This window comes from Notamacropus eugenii, chromosome 1, assembly GCF_028372415.1.
Source record: "Notamacropus eugenii isolate mMacEug1 chromosome 1, mMacEug1.pri_v2, whole genome shotgun sequence".
Classification (NCBI taxonomy): domain Eukaryota; kingdom Metazoa; phylum Chordata; class Mammalia; order Diprotodontia; family Macropodidae; genus Notamacropus; species Notamacropus eugenii.
This window is the reverse complement of record NC_092872.1, coordinates 694,023,130-694,044,671: the sequence shown is the minus strand read 5'-3', so window position 1 is coordinate 694,044,671 and position 21,542 is coordinate 694,023,130. Positions and strand designations below refer to the sequence as shown.

The following is a 21,542-nucleotide window of genomic DNA, read 5'->3' as shown; positions in this document are numbered from 1 at the left end:
CATTAAGCTAATGCAATTTCTAGACATGGAGAAACTGTGGAGCCTGTTTCTGAAAGAGCTGTGATGCTCTGTAAAAGAAGTGCTCCGGAAAGATCATAGACCATGTAGAGGTAATCTGGATCTTGTTCCAATTGACTATGTGGTGAGTTCCCTAATGTCTCCAGGTGGGGAAACAAAGCAAGTGGATACAGTCTACAAAAGCACCAATGCCCATCCCACCTACTAGCCCTCGTGACCACACATCAATTACCTAGCATCTCAGGACACCAGCAAGACTCTACATTACAGACGAGGTGCCTATCTTCATCACCAGGAGTTTTCTCTTAGTGAAACTTCCTACAGCAATGAAATGATAGGTCTAGACAGGATCAAGAAATGTTTTAAAGGCCATCAATGCTTTTCTCCAGCAGTAATAGCCTTTAGAGAAAATTGATACTGTTCCAGATCACAGAACCCACTCCCTGAGGTTATAAGGCATATTTCAGCCTGATATAAGCAAACACTTGCTAACAATGTGAGAGACTGCCCAAGGGTGGATCAGATTGTCTTGAGAAGCAAGCTCCCTGGCTTGGACAACTTCAGGGAAGGCTAGATGACTTGTCAGAGATAATTAGAGAGGATGCTTGCTCCCTGGTGGGAAGAAGTGACCTCCAAGGTGCCACTCAGTTCTGATGCACTAGGATTCTCATCCCTGGCTGTGAAAATTACAGAGATTTGGCTTACTGGCAATTTGGCCCCCTCCTCTGTGTGGTCAGGAACATAGATACTGAGGTACAAACAGTCTTCAGAATTGGCAGTAGTAGGGGTATTTATTTTCATGAACTTCATCAGCTTTTTTAGAATAACGATATCCTGCAGACACCTGGAGAACAAAACAGCAAGGATGAAAACCAAGAATCACCCTCCCAGCAAAACTGAGCATAATACTTCAGGAGAAAAAATGGTCATTCAATGAGACAGAGGACTTTCAAACATTCTTGATGAAAAGACCAGAGCTGAATAGAAAATTTGACTTTCAAACACAAGAATCAAGAGAAGCATGAAAAGGTAAACAGGAAAGAGAAATCATAAGGGACTTACTAAAGTTGAACTGTTCACATTCCTACATGGAGAGATAATATTTGTAACTCTGGCAAATTTTCTCAGTATTTGGGTATTTGGAAGGATTATATACATATCTATAGACAGAGGGCACAGGGTGAGTTGAATAGGAATGGATAATATCCAAAAAAAATTAAGTGATGAGAGAGGAATATATTGGGAGAAAGGGAGAGATGGGATGGGGCAAATTGTCTCTCATAAAAGAGGCAAGAAAAAGCCTTTTCAGTGGAGAGGAAAAGGGAGAGGTGAGAGGGAAAAAGTGAAGCTTACTCTCATCACATTTGGCTTAAGGAAGGAAATAACATGCACACTCAATTTGGTATGAAAATCTATCTTACACTACAGGAAAGAAGGTGAGAAGGGGATAAGCGAGGTGTGGGGGATGATAAAAGGGAGGGCAAATGGGAGGAGGGAGTAATTAAAAGGATATACTTTTGGGGAGAGACAAGATCAAAAGAGAATAGAATAAATGGGGGCAGAATAGGATGGAGGGAAATATAGTTAGTCTTTCACAACATGACTATTATGGAAGTCTTTTGCATAGCCACACATGTATAGCCTATATTGAATTGCTTGCCTTCTCAGTAGGGATATGTGGGAAGGAAGGAAGGGAAAGAAGATGGAACTCAAAGTTTTGGGAAAGAATATTGAGAATTGTTTTTGCATGCAACTGGGAAATAAGAAATACAGGCAATGGGATATAGAAATCTATCTTGCCCTACCAAAAAAGAAAAAGGATAGGGATAAGGGAAGGGAGGGGTATGATAGAAGGGAGGGCAAATTGGGGGACTGGTAATCAGAATACCCAGTGTCTTGGGGTGGGGGGCTGGGAGAGATGGGGAGAAAACTCAAAATCTTGTGGGAATGAATGTTGAAACCTAAAAATAAATAAATGAATTTAAAAAGTAAAAACAGCAAAAAAAAAGTTTGCTAAATGCTTTCCTTTGAGGCATCTAGGTGGCACAGTGGATACAGCTCTGATCCTGGAATTAGGAAAACAGAATCAGTTCTTGTAGCTCCCAAGCAGGATTCTTTTTTTTATGTATTTATTTTTCATTTTCAACATTCACTTCCATAAGATTTTGAGTTCTAAATTTTCTCCCCCTCTCTTTCCTCCCCTCTCCCCAAGATGGCATCTAATCTGATATAGGCTGTACGTATACATTCATATTCAACATATTTTCACATTAGTCATGTTTTAAAAAGAATTAGAACCAATGGGAGGAACCACAAGAAAGAAGAAACCAAAAAAAAAAAAGAGCAAATAGCATGCTTCAATCTGCATCCAGATTCAAGATTTTTCTCTGGATGTGGATAGCATTTTCCATCATTAATCTTTCGGACTTGTCTTACATCCAGGCAGGATCCTTTCTGCTACACTTTTTGGCCCCTCTTGTAATTCTGTCTCTGTTCTCCTAGAACAGTGACTCTCAAAGTTTTTTGAGTCAGGACCCCATTATACTATTAAAAATTATTAAGGACCTCCCCAAAAAAGCATTTGTTTATGTGAGCATATCTATCGGTATTTATCATACTGGAAATGAAAATATCTTAGCATTATTTTGAAAATATTTTCTGTCTTGCAGACCATCTGAAAGGGTGCCCAGATCAAACTTTGAGAACTGCCAGAAACTGTTATTAAATTAATTGTGCAGAATAAGGTTCAACATGTGAGTTTGGTACCCATGTGATATACAAAGCAGCACTTTCTTCCTCCTAAAATAGTTCTGTGGGACAAAGTAGAAATAAGTAACTAGGCAACTCAGTGGTAAGAGTTTTGAATCTAGAGGCAGTAGTACTTGAGTTCAAGTCCAGCCTCAGACACTTATTAGCTGTGTGATCCCAGGCAAGTCACTTAACCTCTTCTGACTCTGTTTCCTTATGTATAAAATGGGAATAATAACACCAACCTCCAAGAGCTTGGGAGAGGATCAGCTAAGATAATATCTGTAAAGCTCCCTGCTAACTTTAAAGCATCATATAAATGCTAGCTGTTGTTATTAGCAGAGGTCAGAGTACCTGGTTTTAAACCTTGGCTCTGCCCACTTAGTACTTATATGATCTCAATGGGCCTCAGTTTACTCCCGAAAGAGTTAAACTAAATAATCTCTAAGGTTCCTCCCAGCTCCCTCTATGATACGATGAGTCTCCTAGAATTATTAGTATGAACAATTATAGGATGGCAGAGGAATAGAGTGGAAAGTCCAAATGAATGAATATGTGGAAAGCTCTTTGCAAATCTTGAAACACTATATAAATGATAGTTACTATTTTCTTTTTCAACACAACAGACGTGATATTAGAAGCCTACATTTGAGCCAACCTTGAATAAGTTACTTGTCTTGGCTTCAGGTTCCTCGGCTGTAAAAAGAGAGATCTGGCATTCAGGATGTATTAAAGCTTAAAAGATACTTAAACCTTTGGGATACTCTGTACATACCAGGAAATTGCTAGTGGCATTTGATTTAGTAGTAGCAAAAACATGGAAGCCAGACTGATTCCCATCAACCATAGAATACTTGGGCTAATTGTGTTCTGTGAATGGAACAGAATATTATTATTCTGTAAGAAATGATGAGGGAAAATTTCAGAGAATGCTGGATAGTATGAGCTTCTCCAGGGGGAAGTGAAAAGAATCAGGATTATAGCAATGGTGATGCAAATCGAAACATCCAGGAAGGTAGCTGAACTCAGATTCAATATTGTAAATAACACTAGTTCCAAAAAACAGATGATGAAATTTGCCTGTCCTCAGTGAGGAGTAGGGGGCTAGGGGTGCAGAATGTTGCATATGCTGTAAGACATGAGCTCCACAGTCCATTGGATGGCCTTTGTTACAAAGACCTTTGTCTCACGGTAATTAGAAGGTGGGAAGGAGTGTGTGTACATGAGGAACAGTAACATATATATAAAAAGAAAGCATCCTTAAATCTTTTAAAAACACACACACACACACACAAAGGTTCAATTGGATGACCTCTATGACCTCTTCCTATTAGCTTTGTGACTTCAGATGAGCCATTTAATCTCTTTTGGCTTTAGTTTTTCTCTCTATAGTAATATGGGCACTACCTACCTCACAGCACTATTCTGAAGATCTAACATCCTATATAAATGTAGACATTTATCATTAAGCAATTCTTTGAAACTACATAGCCCTAGAGAGAAAGAGACATTTATTCCTTTAAGAAATAAGTATCAAGGGCAGCTAGGTGGTGCAGTGGACAGAGCCCTGGAGTCAGGAGGACTTGAGTTCAAATCCAGCCTCAGACATTTGTTGCTTACTAGCTGTGTGACCCTAAGGAAGTCACTCGATAATATTTAATATCATTTTGGACTTTAATAAGGGCCAGAGCTTGAATTAATCAATCAGAAGAAGAGACTGGACCTAACAGTCTTTGTTCTCTGAAGTAAACTCAGAGAATACCTCTTCTTATGTCAACAAGGCCAGATGGGGCTCACTTAGCATACTTTGTGAGACCCTTAACCCAAAATACTGTCTTGAATAATGGGGCTTTTTCTGTATCTTAATATTTTGTGGTCATATACTATGTTATAACATATTAATGGTACAGAAAATACAGATATCCTGGGTTGTAATTTCAATTGACACTTTGTCAACTCTTATTGTATATACAATCTATTCAGTTAAGAAGATTCCTTTCTCATAGTGTAGTTAAACACATAAAGACCATAAATCTGAGGGATGCAGACACCCTTGCATTATCCTAAAACAGATTTAATCCTAGTCATTCCTGTAACAGTCAGTCAGAGATTTCCTTCTGGCTCCATGAAATATGAATTCAGCCTCTTTGCCTTTTTTAACCAAACTTTCAGGTCAACACACAACCCTGATTGCCAGAAAGAAACAAACAAAGAAAATAAGAAAGGAAGAAAGAAAGAGTTATCAAACGTCTACTGAGAACTATGCTCTATGGCCCTGAGGCCACATGTGTCCTTATAGGTCCTTGAGTGCAGCCTTCTGACTAAGTTTAAGTTTTGCAGAACAAATCCTTTTATGAGGAGGATTTGTTCTGTGAAGTTTGGATTCAGTCAAAGGGCCACACTTGAGGACCTAGAGGGCCACATGTGGCCATAAGGCTACAGGTTCCCCACCCCTGCTCTAGGCACTGGGGGAGATATAAAGTTTGGATAAGACAGGATTGTGCCCCTGGGCCCATCTGATAAGAGAAATATTGAGAAAGCTGCTTACATGGGTGGGTGAGAAGTTGCATTTCTCACATCACTCCATGGTTCTGGTGGTTGTGGAGGAGAAAACCTCAGTGTTCCAATGGGGGGTCTGGCAAAGGGGACTCCCAGGAAAACATTGACATCTTTGTCAATCCCCTTGATGCTGACGTGAGTCCCTTGGATCTGCCCAGACTCAGTGGTCCTGATGAGGTCATCAGCCTTGTGCCCTGTGAGCAAAAGCAAAGGAAATTCTCAGGGATAGACAGATAGAGGACCAGATTCCAAAGATGGGTCATTTCATTTTTAGATAGCACTGGTACTGCCTCAGGAACTGTCCACCTTTGGGAGTCCCAGTCAATCTACTGCTCCCCAGGAATTTCACTCCCAACCTAACTTAAGAAGGCACAAAGCTAAAATCAGTGCCAGAGTCTAACAAAATTATCCAATTAAACAAACATCTAATTAGCACTTGCTTGAGGCAAGGCCCTCAGCTCTAAGTCAGGGGGAAAAAATGGTAAAAAAAAAAAAATTATACTGGCCCTGATCTGGGGATTTGCATTCTAGTAAGGGAAAAAGATGTATACCCTTACCTCCTCACCTCCCTCTCCACCCTCATCTCAAAAAAACTGAGAATGCAAGGGAAAAACAAAATAATTGCAAAGAAAAGGTCCATGAATAGTACTAGAAAAATCTAATGAGGCTCCCTTCTTTGCAGAGGTGGGAAGCTAATCATGTGTGCAGAACTTAGGATATACCATCAGACACAGCTGATGTATTGATTAGCTTGATTAGACTGATTTTCCTCTCTTTCTAATGTTTTGTTATAAGGAATGGTTCTAGAGGAAGGAGGAATATATTTAGGGATGAAGGTCATATAAAAACAGAATCTATCAATAAAAGCATGGGGAGTTTGGAAGGAATCTAAAGATGACCAGGAAAATTTCTGAAGGAAGTGGCACCTGAGCTAAATATTTAAAAAAGACAATCAAATGGAATTGTCCTCCAAATGTTTCTCTCCTAGACATGGGAAAATATCACTTTAGGATGGACTGGAAGGGAAGAGACATGAGCAAAGGAAGAAAGATAGAGGGGCCAGGCCAAGAAAATGGCAGGGGAGGAGTATGGAGTAGTTCTCTTGGTTGGAGTATATAAAGAGTATTAGTAGGAGCTAAGGTTGGATAGACAGAGTGCTGGACCAGGGATCAGAGGATGAGAGTTTGAATCTCAGCCTTCCCACATAGTGCCTAAAGGAATTTTTGTAAATCAATTCCTTTCATTGGGTCTATTTCCCTCTTCTCTAAAATGAAACGACTGACCTTAATGACCTTTAAAGTCTCTTAAAGTCCTAAATCCTTTGATCTGGAAGCAGCAGGCTGCCCCAAGTTCTGTGGTCCATAGTAACACCATCTCTCTGACTTACGAGATCAGGGGTCTTAAACTTTCTGTGTTATGGAGCTCTGCGGTTAAAGTCTAGGGACCTTTTTTCAGAATCATGTTTTCAAATGCATAGGTTTGCCAGAGAAAACAACTGTAATGTGAACCCTATTAAAATATATATTCTAAAACGAAGTTTGTGGACCCAGTTGAGGAGCTGGAAAAATATAATAATAATATATTATATATAATAATATAATATTTAATATTATATAACATAATAATAAGGAGCAGGAATGTCTATAGAATAGACATAAAGGGCTAACAGCTCAGCCTAGCACCTTTGGAAGTCTATCAATCTTCTCTGTCTAATAGAATTGTAAATAAATGCAAAGTACACAGGGATATACTGAAACATAGGTCCACTCATGTAGTTTGAGTTTTCTTCTCTATGACAATAGGATTTTCTGAGGCTAAAAATCAAGAATCAAGTCATCAAGGCACCGTGCAAAGAGTTCTGGCCTTGGAGTCAGCAAAATCTAGGTTCAGATCTGCAACTTACTCATTGTGTGACCTTGGTCAAGTCATTTACTTTCCCTGAACCACAGTTTATTCATCTGTAAAATGAGAGGGTTAGCCTAAGGGCCCTTCCAGCTCTAAATCTATGATCCTACAATTCATTGCTCTTCATTGAGTCTCCTCCTTATCTGATTCTGCTCAGTCTCTATCCTCCGTTCATCATCCATGCCATATCTGGGTAGACAATAAGGTTCTGCCTTGGCTCCTGTTCTCCTCTCTACACTCTCCCTTGTTGACCTCATTAGCTCCTATGGATTCAAGTATCAACTCTATGCTATTGTCTATAAGCTCTACACACCCAGCCATAATTTCTCTTCATTCTCACATCACAAACAGCCTATGAGACATTTTGAAGTGGATGTCCTGAAGGCATCTCAAACCAAAAATGTTCAAAGCAGAACTCATTATCTTTCTCCACATATTCTCCCCTCTTCTTATTAACATGGAAGATACCACAAGTTCACAAGCTCAATGCTTTCCTCAGCTCTTCACTTGAACTCATTCCATAAATTCACTCAGTTGACAAATCTTGTCATTTCTGCCTCTGTAACATCTCCTTCTCTCCCCTCACACAACTATTACCCTAGTTCAGACTCTTGGCATCTTTTAGCTGGACTATAGCAATAGTCTTATTCCTCTATGCATTCTAATACATCCTCCATACAGCGACCAAAGTGATATTCCTAAAGCCCAGATCTGGCCATGTCACATCCACATACTCGGTAAAATTCAGTGGTTCAGTGGTTCCTATTACGCATCTGGGGGTTAAATATAATATATTTAAATAAATATATTTAATGCTCTTCAGAATCTTCCTTTCTTTCAATGTCCTCCCACATTCTCCCCTTCACATACTCAGCTATCTAACCATATTGGTGAGCTTGCTATACAGCCCACATAATACTGCATCTCCCTTCTCATCTCTGACTCTCAAAATCCCTGGTTTCCTTGAAAGCTTCATTCAAATGTTACATTCTACATTGAACCTTCCTTGATCTCCCCAGCTACTAGTGTCCTCCCTCCCCAAACTATCCCATATTCATTTTTATATATTATGCATATACTGACTCGTCTATTCCATTATAAGCTTCTTGAGAGTAAGAAGTGCTTGGCCTTTGTCTTTGCATTCCTCGGTGCCTAGCATAATGCTTGGCATTTAAATTGTTGTTAAATTAGATAGCTGTTTTCCATAGTGAATCCCACTGATAGAGGAATTTTGTGTGTAACATGTGTAGAAGGCATCAGTTTCTTAGTAGCAAACCCAGATCTGTACCCAGGGAAATAAAACTAACTATAAGCTCTCATCTCTAACCCTTCCAACCAGTCAGTGAGGTCAACAAGAGAAAAATAACCCACAAGCCTCATATTCTCCCACCTTCCCTCCGAAATTATCCCCCATTCTGGGTAATCCTAACAGAGCTACTTACCTTGGGCTAGAATTAGGAGGCTCAGGACCCCCAAAGTCAAGACCTTGGGAAGCATGGAAGTCTTCTTCCACATCTTTCTCTCTGCACAGCCTTCTGATTATGCATAATCAGACCTCACGCCAGGGCTTTAATCTGGGATGAGCTGGGTCAAAGTGCAACTAGAAGCCCAGGGCCTCTGAATTGATTTCCTTATTTAAATTTTCTCTGCAAGTATTCGACATGAGAATTTAGACTGAATCCCTAAAAAGCAGACTGGCAAGTTCACCCACCTAGCAGAGACAGGCTGGTAAATGTTTAACAAATGTCTTTCTAAGGACTCGCTGTTCCTGACGCCTCCTTAAAAGATGTATCATCCCTGGCTATCTTCTCGATACTACAAGCTGCTGATCTCATGCCTTGCCTTTCACTTCATATGTTGGATCAGGAAGATAATAATATTAATAGCATTTATTTACAACAAAGCATATATGTTACTTGATGAGGTTCTCGCAACAAAAATAAGACTGAGGAAGTTAGTGACTTTCCCAGGATCACACAGCTAATAAGTATTAGAATTACAACTCAGGTCTTTGTGAGTCCATATGTAACACTCTCTATGCTCCTCATGAGCCAATCCAGCCAGGCCATCTGTCCTCAGCAACCTCTCCTTCTTTGAAGTTCACTCTCCCCAGAGAGATCCATCTAGAAGTGATTGTTATCTACAATTAACCAAATACTCTAATTTCTCTAGTCCACTCATTAGTTCGCTACCTCACAGTCTCCCACTCCTTCCTAATTCCTGCCCTTACTGGGGGAATTTAACACTCATTTTTTAAATAGTCTTTAACAGTTCACTAGAAATAATGCAGACATTTTTTCAAAATTCCCATTGTTCTGAATAAAATTGGGGCAGGGGTGGGGTGGTTTAATCCTACTTTATATGAATCCAACATGGTCCACCCTCCCCCACAAAGCCAATAATGTGTTAACATTTTGTCACTTCCTTTCTATACTGTCCAATTAACAGATACAGATTTGGTCTCAATGTATAGGTTTACATGCAGCAGCTCTTTCTCCATTCTAAGAGATGCAAATACTACAGGATCCAGAAACACCAAGGTAGTGGTTTTACAACTATGTATATTAGGGAAGGAAGGAAGGAAGGAAGGAAGGAAGGAAGGAAGGAAGGAAGGAAGGAAGGAAGGAAGGAAGGAAGGAAGGAAGGAAGGAAGGAAGGAAGGAAGGAAGGAAGGGAGGGAGGGAGGGAGGGAGGGAGGGAGGGAGGGAGGGAGGGAGGGGGGAGGGAGGGAGGGAGGGAGGGAGGGAGGAAGGAAGGAAGGAAGGAAGGAAGGAAGGAAGGAAGGAAGGAAGGAAGGAAGGAAGGAAGGAAGGAAGGAAGGAAGGAAGCTATGAAATTTGATAGAGTCTTGGATTGTCCTTCTCCCCCAACCTTCCTACCAGTACCATTGCAACCCTGCATTCAAACCTGGATCATTTGCCTAAGACTCTCCTAATTGGTAGAGAAGATGATGACCCAATGTTGCAGCCTTCATGAGAAACATGAAGAGCTGACTAAGCTTCAGGTAGTTAGGTGGAATCAGAAAGACATGGGTGAATGTAAGACCAGCCCTAGACACCTACTAGCTGTGCCACCCTGGCCGAGTCACTTAATATGGACCATCTCAATAACAAAAACAACAAAAATCATATGATTTATCTCAATACATACAGAAAAATCTTTTGACAAAATATAACATTTATTCCTCTTAAAAACATTAGAAAATATAGGAATAAATGGAGCTTTCCTTAAAATGATAAATAGTATCTATGTAAAACCATCAGCAAATTTCTATAATGAGGATAAGCTAGAAGCCATTTCAATAAGATCAGGGGTGAAACAAGGATGCCCACTATTATTGTTATTATTCAATATTGTACTGGAAATGTTAGCTATAGCAAGGACATAAGAAAAATAAACTGAAGGAATTGGAGTAGGCAATGAAGAAACAAAATTATCACTCTTTGCAGAAGATATGATGGTATACTTAGAGGACACTAAAGAATCAACTTAAAAACTAATTGAAAGAATTAACAATGTTAGCAAAGTTACAGGATGTAAAATGAGCTGACATAAATCATCAGCATTTCTGTATATTACCAACAAAGTCCAGGAGGAAGAGATAGAAAGAGAAATTCCATTTAAAATACTTGCCACCAATATGAAATAAGTGAAAGTATACTTGCCAAGATAAGTCTATGAACTATATGAACAAAGTCACAAAACACAATCACACCCATTAAGACAGATCTAAACAATTGGAGAAATATGAATTGTTCATGGATAGATTGAGCCAATACAATAAAAATGACAACTCTACCTAAATTACTTATTCCCAATCAAACTATCAAAAAATATTTGATGGAGCTAGAAAAAAATAATAAAATTTATCTGGAAGAACAAAAGATCAAGAATATCAAGGGAATTAATGAGGGAAAAATATGAAGGAAGACAGCCAAACATTACAGATCTCAAACTGTATTACAAAGCAGTAATCATTAAAACAATCTGGTACTGACTAAGAAACAGAGTGGTGGATAAGTGGAATAGATTCGGTGCACAACATAGAGTAGTAAATGAGCATGGTAAGCTAGTGTGTTATAAATCCAAAGATCCAAGATTTGGGGACAAGAACTCACTATTTGACCAAAAAGTGCTGGAAAAACTAGAAAGCAATTTAGCAGAAACTAGTGATAGACCAACATCTCACACTGTATACCAAGATTAGGTCAAAATGGATTCATGAATTTGAAATAATGAGTAATACCATAAGAAAATTAGGGGAACATAGAAAATTTTGCCTCTCAGATCTATAGACAAGGGAAAAATTTATGATCAAACGAGATAGAATCACAGGAAGTAACATGGATAATTTTGGTTACATAAAATTAAAATTTTTGCACAAAAAAACCCAATTCAGCAAAGATTAGAAATGGTGGGGGGAGTGGAGAATTTTATAGCAAGTTTCTCTGATAAAGGCCTCATTTCATGAATAGAGAACTGAGTCAAATTTGTAAGACTACAAGTCATTCCCCAATTACAAATGATCAAAGGATATGAATGGATAGTTTTCAGGTGAAAGGATGATTTGATTTCCAAAGCTACATATAGTCATATATAAAAATGCTCTAAATCACTATTGACTAAAGTAGTGCACATCAAAACATCTCTGAGGTAGCACCTCACATCTATCAGGAAAATGACAAATGTTAGAGGGAATGTAGAAAAAGTGGGGCACTGGTTGTTGTCCTTCATTCTCAAAGAGGACAAAAATGACATCTACATGATAAATTCAAGTTTCAATGTGTCCAACTGTGGCTGATCAGACCAACATGAGCTCAAAATGCTCTACCACAGATTGGGCACAAATAGTCCATGTGAACATCTGGGGTTTATGCTACAAATTTGCTCATCCTACATTTCCTTTCAGTTATGTCATAGCTTTACTAGAGAGCTTTTGCTCATAGAGCACAACACCCTTTCTGATACAGGCACACCATGCTGAGTGGTCCTGCGCCAGTGTCTCCCATGTCACACAACCAATTCCAAAAATCTTGAGAGTGTCTTTGTATCACTTCTGACCACCATGTTATCGCCTACTCCATGTGAGTTCTGCATAAAATAGTCATTTTGGCAAGCTTATATTTTGCATTCAAACAACATGGCCAGCCCATTGGAGTTGCACTCTCTGAAGCATAGTTTAAATGCTTGGCAGTTCAGCTCAAGTAAGGACCTCAGTGTCTGATACCTTATCCTGCCAGGTGATCTTCAGAATCTTCCTAAGACAGATCAAGTGGAAGCAATTCAATTTCCTGGCATGGTGCTGATAGACTGTTCATGTTTCACAGACCTACAACAATAAGGTCAGCACAACAGCTCTGTAGACCTTCAGTTTGGTAGTCAATCTAATACCTCTTCTCTCCCATACTTTTCTTCAGAGCCTCCCAAACACTGAGCTAGCTCTGGCAATGAGTGCATCAACCTCGTTGTCAATGTGTACATACCTGGAAAATACACTACCAAGGTAAATGAACTTATCCACAGCATTCAAAACTTCTCCATTTGTTGTAAACAATAGTTCCACATAAGGATGGTGTGGTGGTGGCTGATGAAGCACCTGTATTTTCTTGGTTGTTCTCTTTCACCTAATTATTAGGCCAAAACTAGCACAGGCAGCAGAAAATTGATCCATACATCAAAACTCAGATTCAGAGGCTGCATTGAGTGCACAATCATCTGCAAACAGAAAATCATGCACCAATACTTCCTCCACTTTGGTCTTGGCTTGTAGTCTTTTCTAATTGAAGAATTTACCATCAGTACAGTAGCTAACCTTGATGCCTTGTTCATTCTCATTGAAAGCATTTGACAACATGGCTGAAAACATCATGCTAAAAAGCATGGGAGCAAGTACACAGCCCTGTTTCACTCCATTGGTGACTGGAAGGCATGAGAGCATTGTCCACTATCTAGAACCCAGATAAACATTCCATCATGAAACTGACGTACAATACTGATGAACTTCTCTGGGCAACCAAATTTTGACATAATTTTCCATAAGTCCTCAAAACTAACAGTATCAAAGGTCTTAGTCAGATCTATAAACATTGTGTACAGACCTCTGTTCTGCTCCTGGCATTTCTCCAGGAATTGTTGGGCAGCAAAGATCACATTGACTGCTCCTCAGCCCTTTCTTAAGCCACAATGGCTCTCAGGTAGATAACCATCTTCCAGGTGAAGGATCCAACTATTAAGGAGGACTCTAGCAAGAATCTTGCCAGCAATGACTAAGGGAGAGATCCCCCTGTAATTGTCGTAGAACAATCTATTCCATTCACCTTTATAGAGATGGACAATGGAGGCGTCCTTGAACTCCTGGGGGATAACTTCCTCTTGCACTATAAACAGGAAAATTTCAGTCAGCTTTTGTATGCGCAATGGTCCCCCTACCTTGTAAATCACAGCTGGAGTACAATCAGCAGCAAAAACCTCTTCTTCAAATGGAAGTTCAGCTAAGGAGGGATTGGCTTCAACCTGAGATAAATGTTCAAGAGCATCAGCGTTGATTGATGATGGTCTGTTGAGAACACTATGGAAATGTCCAACCCATCTCTCTAGGATCATGTCCTTATCACTAATCAATGCGACTCAATCATCACTGAGTAGTTGTGACGCACCATAGATTTTTGGTCCATAAATAGCTTTCAGGGAATCACAAAAGCACTTTGGATTGTTATTATCAGCATAGAACTGAATTTCATCTGCTTTCTTACTGAGCCAGGAATTCTGCATCTCTCTAAGTTTTTCTCGTAATTTACTTTTGATGAAATTAAATTCTGCCTTCTTAGAGATGGATGAACTGTCCTGCTGGTAAATCCTATGGAGTTTTTCATTTAGCTGCCTCTGAATTTCCCCATCATTTTCATCAAACCAGTCTTGGTGTTTGCGAATGTTCTGACCTAGATGAGCAAATGCAGTGCTACACCAAATCTCTGAAAGCTGCCCACTCTTTTTCTGCTCTACTGTTGCCAGCTGTGTGTTTGCTCAACTTTTCCTCCAAGTTAGCAACAAACTGTTCACACTCAGAGAAGAACTCTGATTTGTTGACAATAATTCTTCTGGTAGTCATTTTGCTTTGGAGGTAGCACTTTTGAAGAATGCAAATATTAACTTGGAAAGGATAAGTCTATGATCAGTCCAACACTCTGCACCACACATTGCCTTTGTCATTCTCACATCCTATCTATCTCTTTTCCTTACAATCACAGTCTATTAGATGCCAATATTTGCTGCAAGGGTGCATCCATGAAGTTTTATTGCATTTAGGCAAATGCAAAACAGTGTTGGTAATGAAAAGGTAATGCGATGCACAAGTCTTCAGCAGTAAATGACCATTGCTGTTGCTGTTTCCAACTTCATTCCTCCCTAGGACTCCCTGTCAAGTCTGGTAGTCGGAGCCTACTTGACCATGAAAGTCACCCAGAATAATAAGCTTATCCTCTTTTGGCACATTGATGATAAGGGTCTCTAGGTCTTCATAAAATTTTTCTTTGATGTCATCAGGATTCATCATGATGGAAGCACAGGCACTGATGATGGTGGCATGACATTTTCCTGCAAATGGCTAATTGCATTGTCATTGGCAAGTATACCAACTTGCTGACTAGATTAGTTTTGATTGCAAAGCCCATGCCAGCTTCATGGTGCTCCTCTTCACTGCATCCCCTCCAGAAAAATGTGTATCTAGCTCTGACTTAAGTAAGCTGGCCTTCATTTGCCAGCCTTGCTGCACTTAGGGCTGCTATTTGAATGCCATACCTGCTGAGTTCTCTTGCAACAAGAGCAGATCATCTTTCAGGTCTACTAGATTTTGTGTTGTCTATAAGTATGCGTACTTTCCATGTGCTGATGGTGAGTGGAATCATCTTTGCAGGTGTTTTTATACATTTTGTACATTTTTGTGCATCACAACCACATAATGGGATTCCCCACCTGCCACAGTAATCAGGCCAGGGTTGGGTAAGCAGATAAATTTTAGGGCACCTTTTCTAGACTCCTTCCTCATGCCAGGAAGTGAGAAGTGTAATCCTTAAAAGGCTGCTCAGACACCCAGGGGGCTGCTGAATCCCACTGCTGCTTCCACTGAAAAACGACCCTATGGCCTGGACCACCTGTATCCAGGCTTATGACTTCAGTTTCCAGTGTATCCCCACCTGCTGCTTCATCACTTGCCTGTTGCCACAGGACTTTGAGATAGGTATAATAGTAAAATGGTATGGGTGATGACTTTTGATTCATGAGTAAATTGGATTTAAGTGAGGCAGAGTTTCATGAAGTCATCAGCCTCACTCTGTCCTCCAGAGTCATCATAGTCCAGTGGCAGGACAGAATCAAGATGACTGGAGATGGTTCAGGATGCAGTGGATGACCTTTGTGTTTTCAGTGTCCAACCAAGTTCTAAGCACTCTACATCACCTGCTTCATCTGCCTTGATGGCCATTGGAACAAATTGTTCTCATCCACCCATTCCACCAGGGGAAGTCTTCATATGCTTGGGGTAGACACCCCCCTAACTCACCAATGGGTTTGAGACCCTTTGGTTGCCCTCAACCTGGTTTGACCCATCTGCTGAAACAGTTTACCAAGGTGTGACCATTGCACACAGCTTCTTGGAATCACAGGTGAGATTTGGGTGGAATTGGTGGACGCTAAAGGTGGAAAGCAGCCCTGAAAAGGGCTCAGCAGCCATCAAACCAAAGGTTCTCCCTGAACACACCCTACACCACAGGGGCACTAACGAACTGTTGGTGGAGTTGTGATGATATAAACATTCTGGAGAGCAATTTTGAACAATGTCTAAAGAGCTATGGGGGGGGGGGGTGAAGCCAAGATGGTGGAGTAACAGCACAGACTTTCTGTGTTGTCTTGGCTCCCACCAAGCCCAGCCAAGTACCTATAAAAAATGGCTCTAAACAAATTCTAGAGTTGCAGAATCCACAGAATGATGGAGTGAAGCAAATCTCCAGCCTAAGACAGCCTGGAACGTCACCAGGAAGTGTCTATCATGCCACACTGGGAAGAGAGTGCAGTCCAGTGTTGGCCGCAAGTGCACAAAGAAGACCTGAGTAGGCCTTGGGGAGACTGAACTTCTCACACCTGTGTTGGTTTCCAGACTTCATGATCCCAAAATGCTGAGGATCAGTAGGAAAAGCCTGTCGGACCAGTGCAAGAGAGTGGAGTGATCAGGCCCCAGCCCCAGCACAGCAGAGAGGGAGGGGGCAAAGGAACCCGCAGCAGCCACAGTAGCAGCAGGGGCAGCTGCAGTCACTGTTTCTGCAGCTCTAGGCCCACAGATTGTAGGGGGATCAAGTGGCTGACAGTACACACCCCACCTGAACTGGAAGCAGAGAACTATCTTGACAAAGAGTTCAAAAGTCACGTAAATGGCTGGGGAAATGAGCAAAAACCAGAAAAAGAAACAGACTATAGAATCTTACTTTGGTGATGAGGAAGACCAAAGCACGCAAACAGAAGAAAACAAAATCAAAGCTCCTCCATCCACAGCCTCCAAGAAATATATGAAGTAGTCTCAGGCCATGGAAGAGCTCAAAAAGGATTTTGAAAATCAAGTAAGAGAAATAGAACAAAAATTGGGAAGAGAAATGAGAGTGATGCAAGAAAATCATGAAAAGTAAGTCAACAGCTTGCTAAAGGAGACCCAAAAAAAATGCTGAATAAAATAACACTTTAAAAAAAAGACTAACCCAAATGGCAAAAGAGATCCAAAGAGCCAATGAGGAGAAGAATGCCCTAAAAAGCAGAATTAGCCAGATGGAAAAAGAGATCCAAAAGCTCACTGAAGAAAATAATTCCTTAAGGATTAGAATGGAGCAGATGGCAGCTAATGAAAAATCAAGAAATTATAAAACAAAACCAAAGGAATGAAAAAATAGCAGACAATGTGAAATATCTCATTGGAAAAACAATTGACCTGGAAAATAGATCCAGGAAAGACAATTTAAAAATTATGGGACTACCTGAAAGCCATGATCAAAAAAAGAGCCTAGACATCATCTTTCATGAAATTATCAAGGAAAACTATTCTGATATTCCAAAACCAGAGGGCAAAATAAATACTGAAAGAATTCATCGATCACCTCCTGAAAGAGATCTGAAAGAAAAACCCCCAGGAATATTGTAGCTAAATTCCAGAGTTTCCAGGTCAGGGAGAAAATATGGCAAGCAGCCAGAAAGAAACAATTGTGGAAATACAATCAGGATAACACAAGATCTAGCAGTTTCTACATTAAGGGATTGAAGGGCTTGAAATATGATATTTCAGAAGTCAAAGGAGCAAGGATGAAAACCAAGAATCACCCTCCCAGCAAAACTGAGTATAATAATTCAGGGGAAAAAACTGTCATTGAATGAAATAGGGGACTTTCAAGCATTCTTGATGAAAAGACCAGAGCTGAATAGAAAATTTGACTTTCAAACACAAGAATCAAGAGAAGCATGAAAAGGTAAACAGGAAAGAGAAATCATAAGGGACTTACTAAAGTTGAACTGTTTACATTCCTGCATGGAAAGATAATATTTGTAATTCTTGAGACTTTTCTCAGTATTTGGGTAGTTAGAGGGATTATATATATATATATATATATATATATATATATATATATATATATATATACATATATATGTATGTATGTATGTATATATATAGACAGAGGGCACAGGGTGAGTTGAATAGGAAGGGGTGATATCTAAAAAAGTAAAATTAAGGGGTGAGAGAGGAATATATTGGGAGGAGAGAGGGAGAAATGGAATGGGGCAAATTATCTCTCATAAAAGAGGCAAGAAAAAGCTTTTCCAATGGAGGGGAAAAGGGGAGGAGATAAGGGGGAAAAGTGAAGCCTATTCTCATCACATTTGGGTTAAGGAGGAAATAACATGCACACTAAATTTGGTATGAAAATCTATCTTACACTACAGGAAAGTAGGGGAGAAGGGAAGAAGTGCGGGGGGGATAATAGAAGGAAGGGCAAATGAGAGGAGGGAGTAATTAGAAGTAAACACTTTTGAGGAGGAACAAGATCAAAAGAGAGAATAGAATAAATGGGGGGCAGGATAGGATGGAGGGAAATATAGTTAGTCTTTTTACAATACAACTTTTATAGAAGTCTCTTGCATAACTACACATGTATAACTTATATTGAATTGCTTACCTTCTCAGTGAGGATGGGTGGGGAGGAAGGAAAGGAGAGATGTTGGCACTCAAAGTTTTAAAAACGAATGTTCAAAATTCTTTTTACATGCAACTGGGAAATAAGAAATACAGGTAATGAAGTATAGAAATCTATCTTGCCCTACAAGAAAACAGAGGAGATGGGAATAAGGAAAGGGAAGGGTATGATAGAAGGGAGAGCAGATTGAGGGAAGGGGTAATCAGTATGTACAGTGCCTTGAGGTGGGAGGAGGGGAGAGATGGGGAGAAATTTTGGAACTCAAAAGCTTATGGAAATGAATATTGAAAACTAAAAATAAATTTAAGAAAAATAATAAAAAATAAAATAAAAATAAAGAGCTATAAAACTGTGCCTACCCAGCAATAACAGTAGTAGATCTATATCCCAAAGAGATCAAAGAAAAAGGAAAAGGACTTGTATGTATAAAAATATTTATAGCAGCTCTTTTTGTGGTGGCAAATAATTGGAAACTGAGAGGATTCTCCATCATTTGGGATAAGGCTGAACAAATTGTGGTATATGATTATGAAGAAATACTATTGTGCTATAAGAAATGTTGAGCAAAATGGTTTCAGAAAAACCTGAGAAGGCTTATATGAACTGATGCAAAGTAAAGTGAACAGAACAGAATATTGTACATAGTAACAACAAAATTGTACAATTATCAACTATGAATGACTTAGCAATTCTGATCAATACAATGATCCAAGACAATTCTGAAGGACTTAAGATGAAAAATGATATCTACTTCCAAAGAAAGAACATGGAACCTGAGTGCAGATTGAAGCATAGTTGTTTTTATTTCATTTTTCTTGCCTTTTTTTTTAACCAACACAACTAATAGTACATTTCTTGTCTTCTTAAAGGGTGGGGGAGGGGTAGAAGAGAAGGTGAGAATCTAGACTTCAAAAAAATTTTAAAGAATGTTTTTAAAAAAGTAATAAATCTAAAAGAAAAGAAACCATTTTAAAGCATATGACCTTGCTGTTGTTAATGAGTTGTTTCAGTCAAGTCCAATACTTCGTGATCGCATTTGGGTTTTCTTGGCCTTAGGAAGTACCTAATAACTACTTCTTGACTTGACTAGAGACCAGGGAATTTTCTATTGGGTGAAATCAGTGCCTCGCTTTTGACTGAGCTAATCTGTAGAAGGGTTCATTCAGTCTGTGCATTTTCTGGCATACTCCAATCTGATTTCTGTTCACTCCCTGCTTGGATAAATATGTTGACACTACTCACTATTTGTGATAATCATGCTGGGGAACTTTGGTAGTGATGGGGATGGGATGTGGACCCCTAAAAGGAAAAGACCATGCCTTTGGGACCTGGACCCCAAAGCTCCTGACCGTAGATCTCTGGCATTGCCTGAGATACCCAGCCCATTCCATCAATAGTTCCTTTAACTTCACTTTCACTGGGGCTCTCCCACCACTTAACTCCTTCCATTGCCCGCACCTGGCCCTACCCCAGGCTACTAGTCACTCCTTAATCCCATCTAGATCTTCCCATAGTCTTTCTGTATAAAATATCAATCTTATCCTCATCAATTGCTCAGATTTTTAAATCCTGTCTGCTTGTATTCATGCCACAAATAGCACAAATTCACTAGGAATCTCACCCACCCCAACTGGTGTTTTAATAAGCTACTTGGAGTGAAAGAAGGCTTAAACGGTCGAATTCTTTCAAGGCAGACCCTTGCATTTCGAGACTCCCAAGACCCCTAGATTGCTTGGGCTACTCCTCCCTCATTAAAAAATAATGTCCAGGAAAGCAGGTTGAACATAAAAAAATCACGCTCCTAGACCAACAACATTTGGGGCACAGATATAGTTCTGATGTAGGAACCTTCTCTCTCAGAGGAGAACTGAGGGGCCAGCCAGTAGTCCCTTCTGTTCCCTTTCAGGCAAAAACCTGGGCAGCTGGCAAGATTCCAGAGATATCTACCAGTTCTTCCTAGTGAGCTACATTTAAACCAGACAACAACAAAAACTTAAACTGAGTCTAGGCCTTCAACAGAATAAACAAACCTAAAACAAAGACTCCCATAGAATTGAAGCCTGGGGCTTTATGCCTACCTGTCCCAGAAAGCTAGAAAAACTTATTTAAGCATTATCCTCAGAAAATAATGCACTTCCTTTGAGACAAAACCTCAATGCCCTCAAAAACCACAGTTAAACAATTTCCAAAGCTTTTTTTAAAAATCAAAAAGCAATTTCTTGCAAAATAAGCTACCAGAAATTATTATCATATTCTTGCAGGCAGTTTCCCACATGTAAGGTATGTATTACTCTCATAGGTTATGTACCTCTAAATGATGGGTCAGAAGGTTAAAGTCTCCAGTGGAGAACTCCTGGTATCTGTATTTGACCCTTTGCAGCTTAAGGCATTTATGAGTGACTTTGAAAAAAGTATAGGCCATATGTTCATCAAATCTGCAGATAATACGAGTTGTGAAGGATGGCTAACAGAGCAGATGATACAGTCAGAATCCAAGAGGATTTCAAAAGCCTAGAATATGGGGCTGAATCTAATGATGAAATTCAGCAGGGATAAATGTAAGGTCTTCTACTTAAGTACAAAAACATCGATTTCGTGAGTATAAGATGGGGGAGGCATGGTTAGAAAGCAAGTCTTGGAAAGATCTGGGGGATCTTAGTGGAAAGCTCTTAGTAGATTCCAACCTTAATACTAGTGCCAACTAGGCAACACAGTGGGTAGAGTACCAGGCCTGGCATCAGGAAAACTTGAGTTCGAATCCAGTCTCAGACTCTTACTAGCTGTGTGACCCTAGGCAAGTCACTTAACTCTGTTGGCCTCAGTTTCTTCATCTGTAAAATGAACTGGAGAAGGTACTCCAGTATCTTTACCAAGAAAATTCCAAATGGGGTCACAAAGAGTTGTACACCCTGAACAACAAAAACGTTAATATGAATTGTAATTCAGCAATTAATCAATAAGCCTTTATCCAGAGCTTACTGTTGAGGTTCAGGGGTGCTAGGAACCCCAAAATACTGACACCCCGGGTCCTGCTCGAATGAATTCGACACAAGCCTTCTTAAAGCCAAAGAGAAACAAAGTTTATTT

The 21,542-nt window shown here is 39.8% G+C and overlaps 1 protein-coding gene across 3 annotated transcripts in view; it reads right to left on the bottom strand.

The window, feature by feature from the left end:
• Window positions 1-21,542, bottom strand: part of LOC140521206 (pyrethroid hydrolase Ces2e-like) — a 55,920-nt gene that overhangs the window by 16,966 nt on the left and 17,412 nt on the right. The window contains exons 1-3 of one of the 3 annotated variants that reach the window (XM_072635950.1): window positions 8,673-8,846; window positions 5,315-5,519; window positions 724-862 (exon numbers count right to left, since the gene is read on the bottom strand). In XM_072635950.1, the coding sequence (XP_072492051.1) occupies window positions 724-862; window positions 5,315-5,519; window positions 8,673-8,745 (417 nt within the window). In that variant the 5' untranslated portion in view covers window positions 8,746-8,846. Of the gene's footprint in view, window positions 1-723; window positions 863-5,314; window positions 5,520-8,672; window positions 8,847-21,542 lie in introns of those variants that run through there. The other 2 variants (XM_072635952.1, XM_072635953.1) reach the window with 2 other exon arrangements.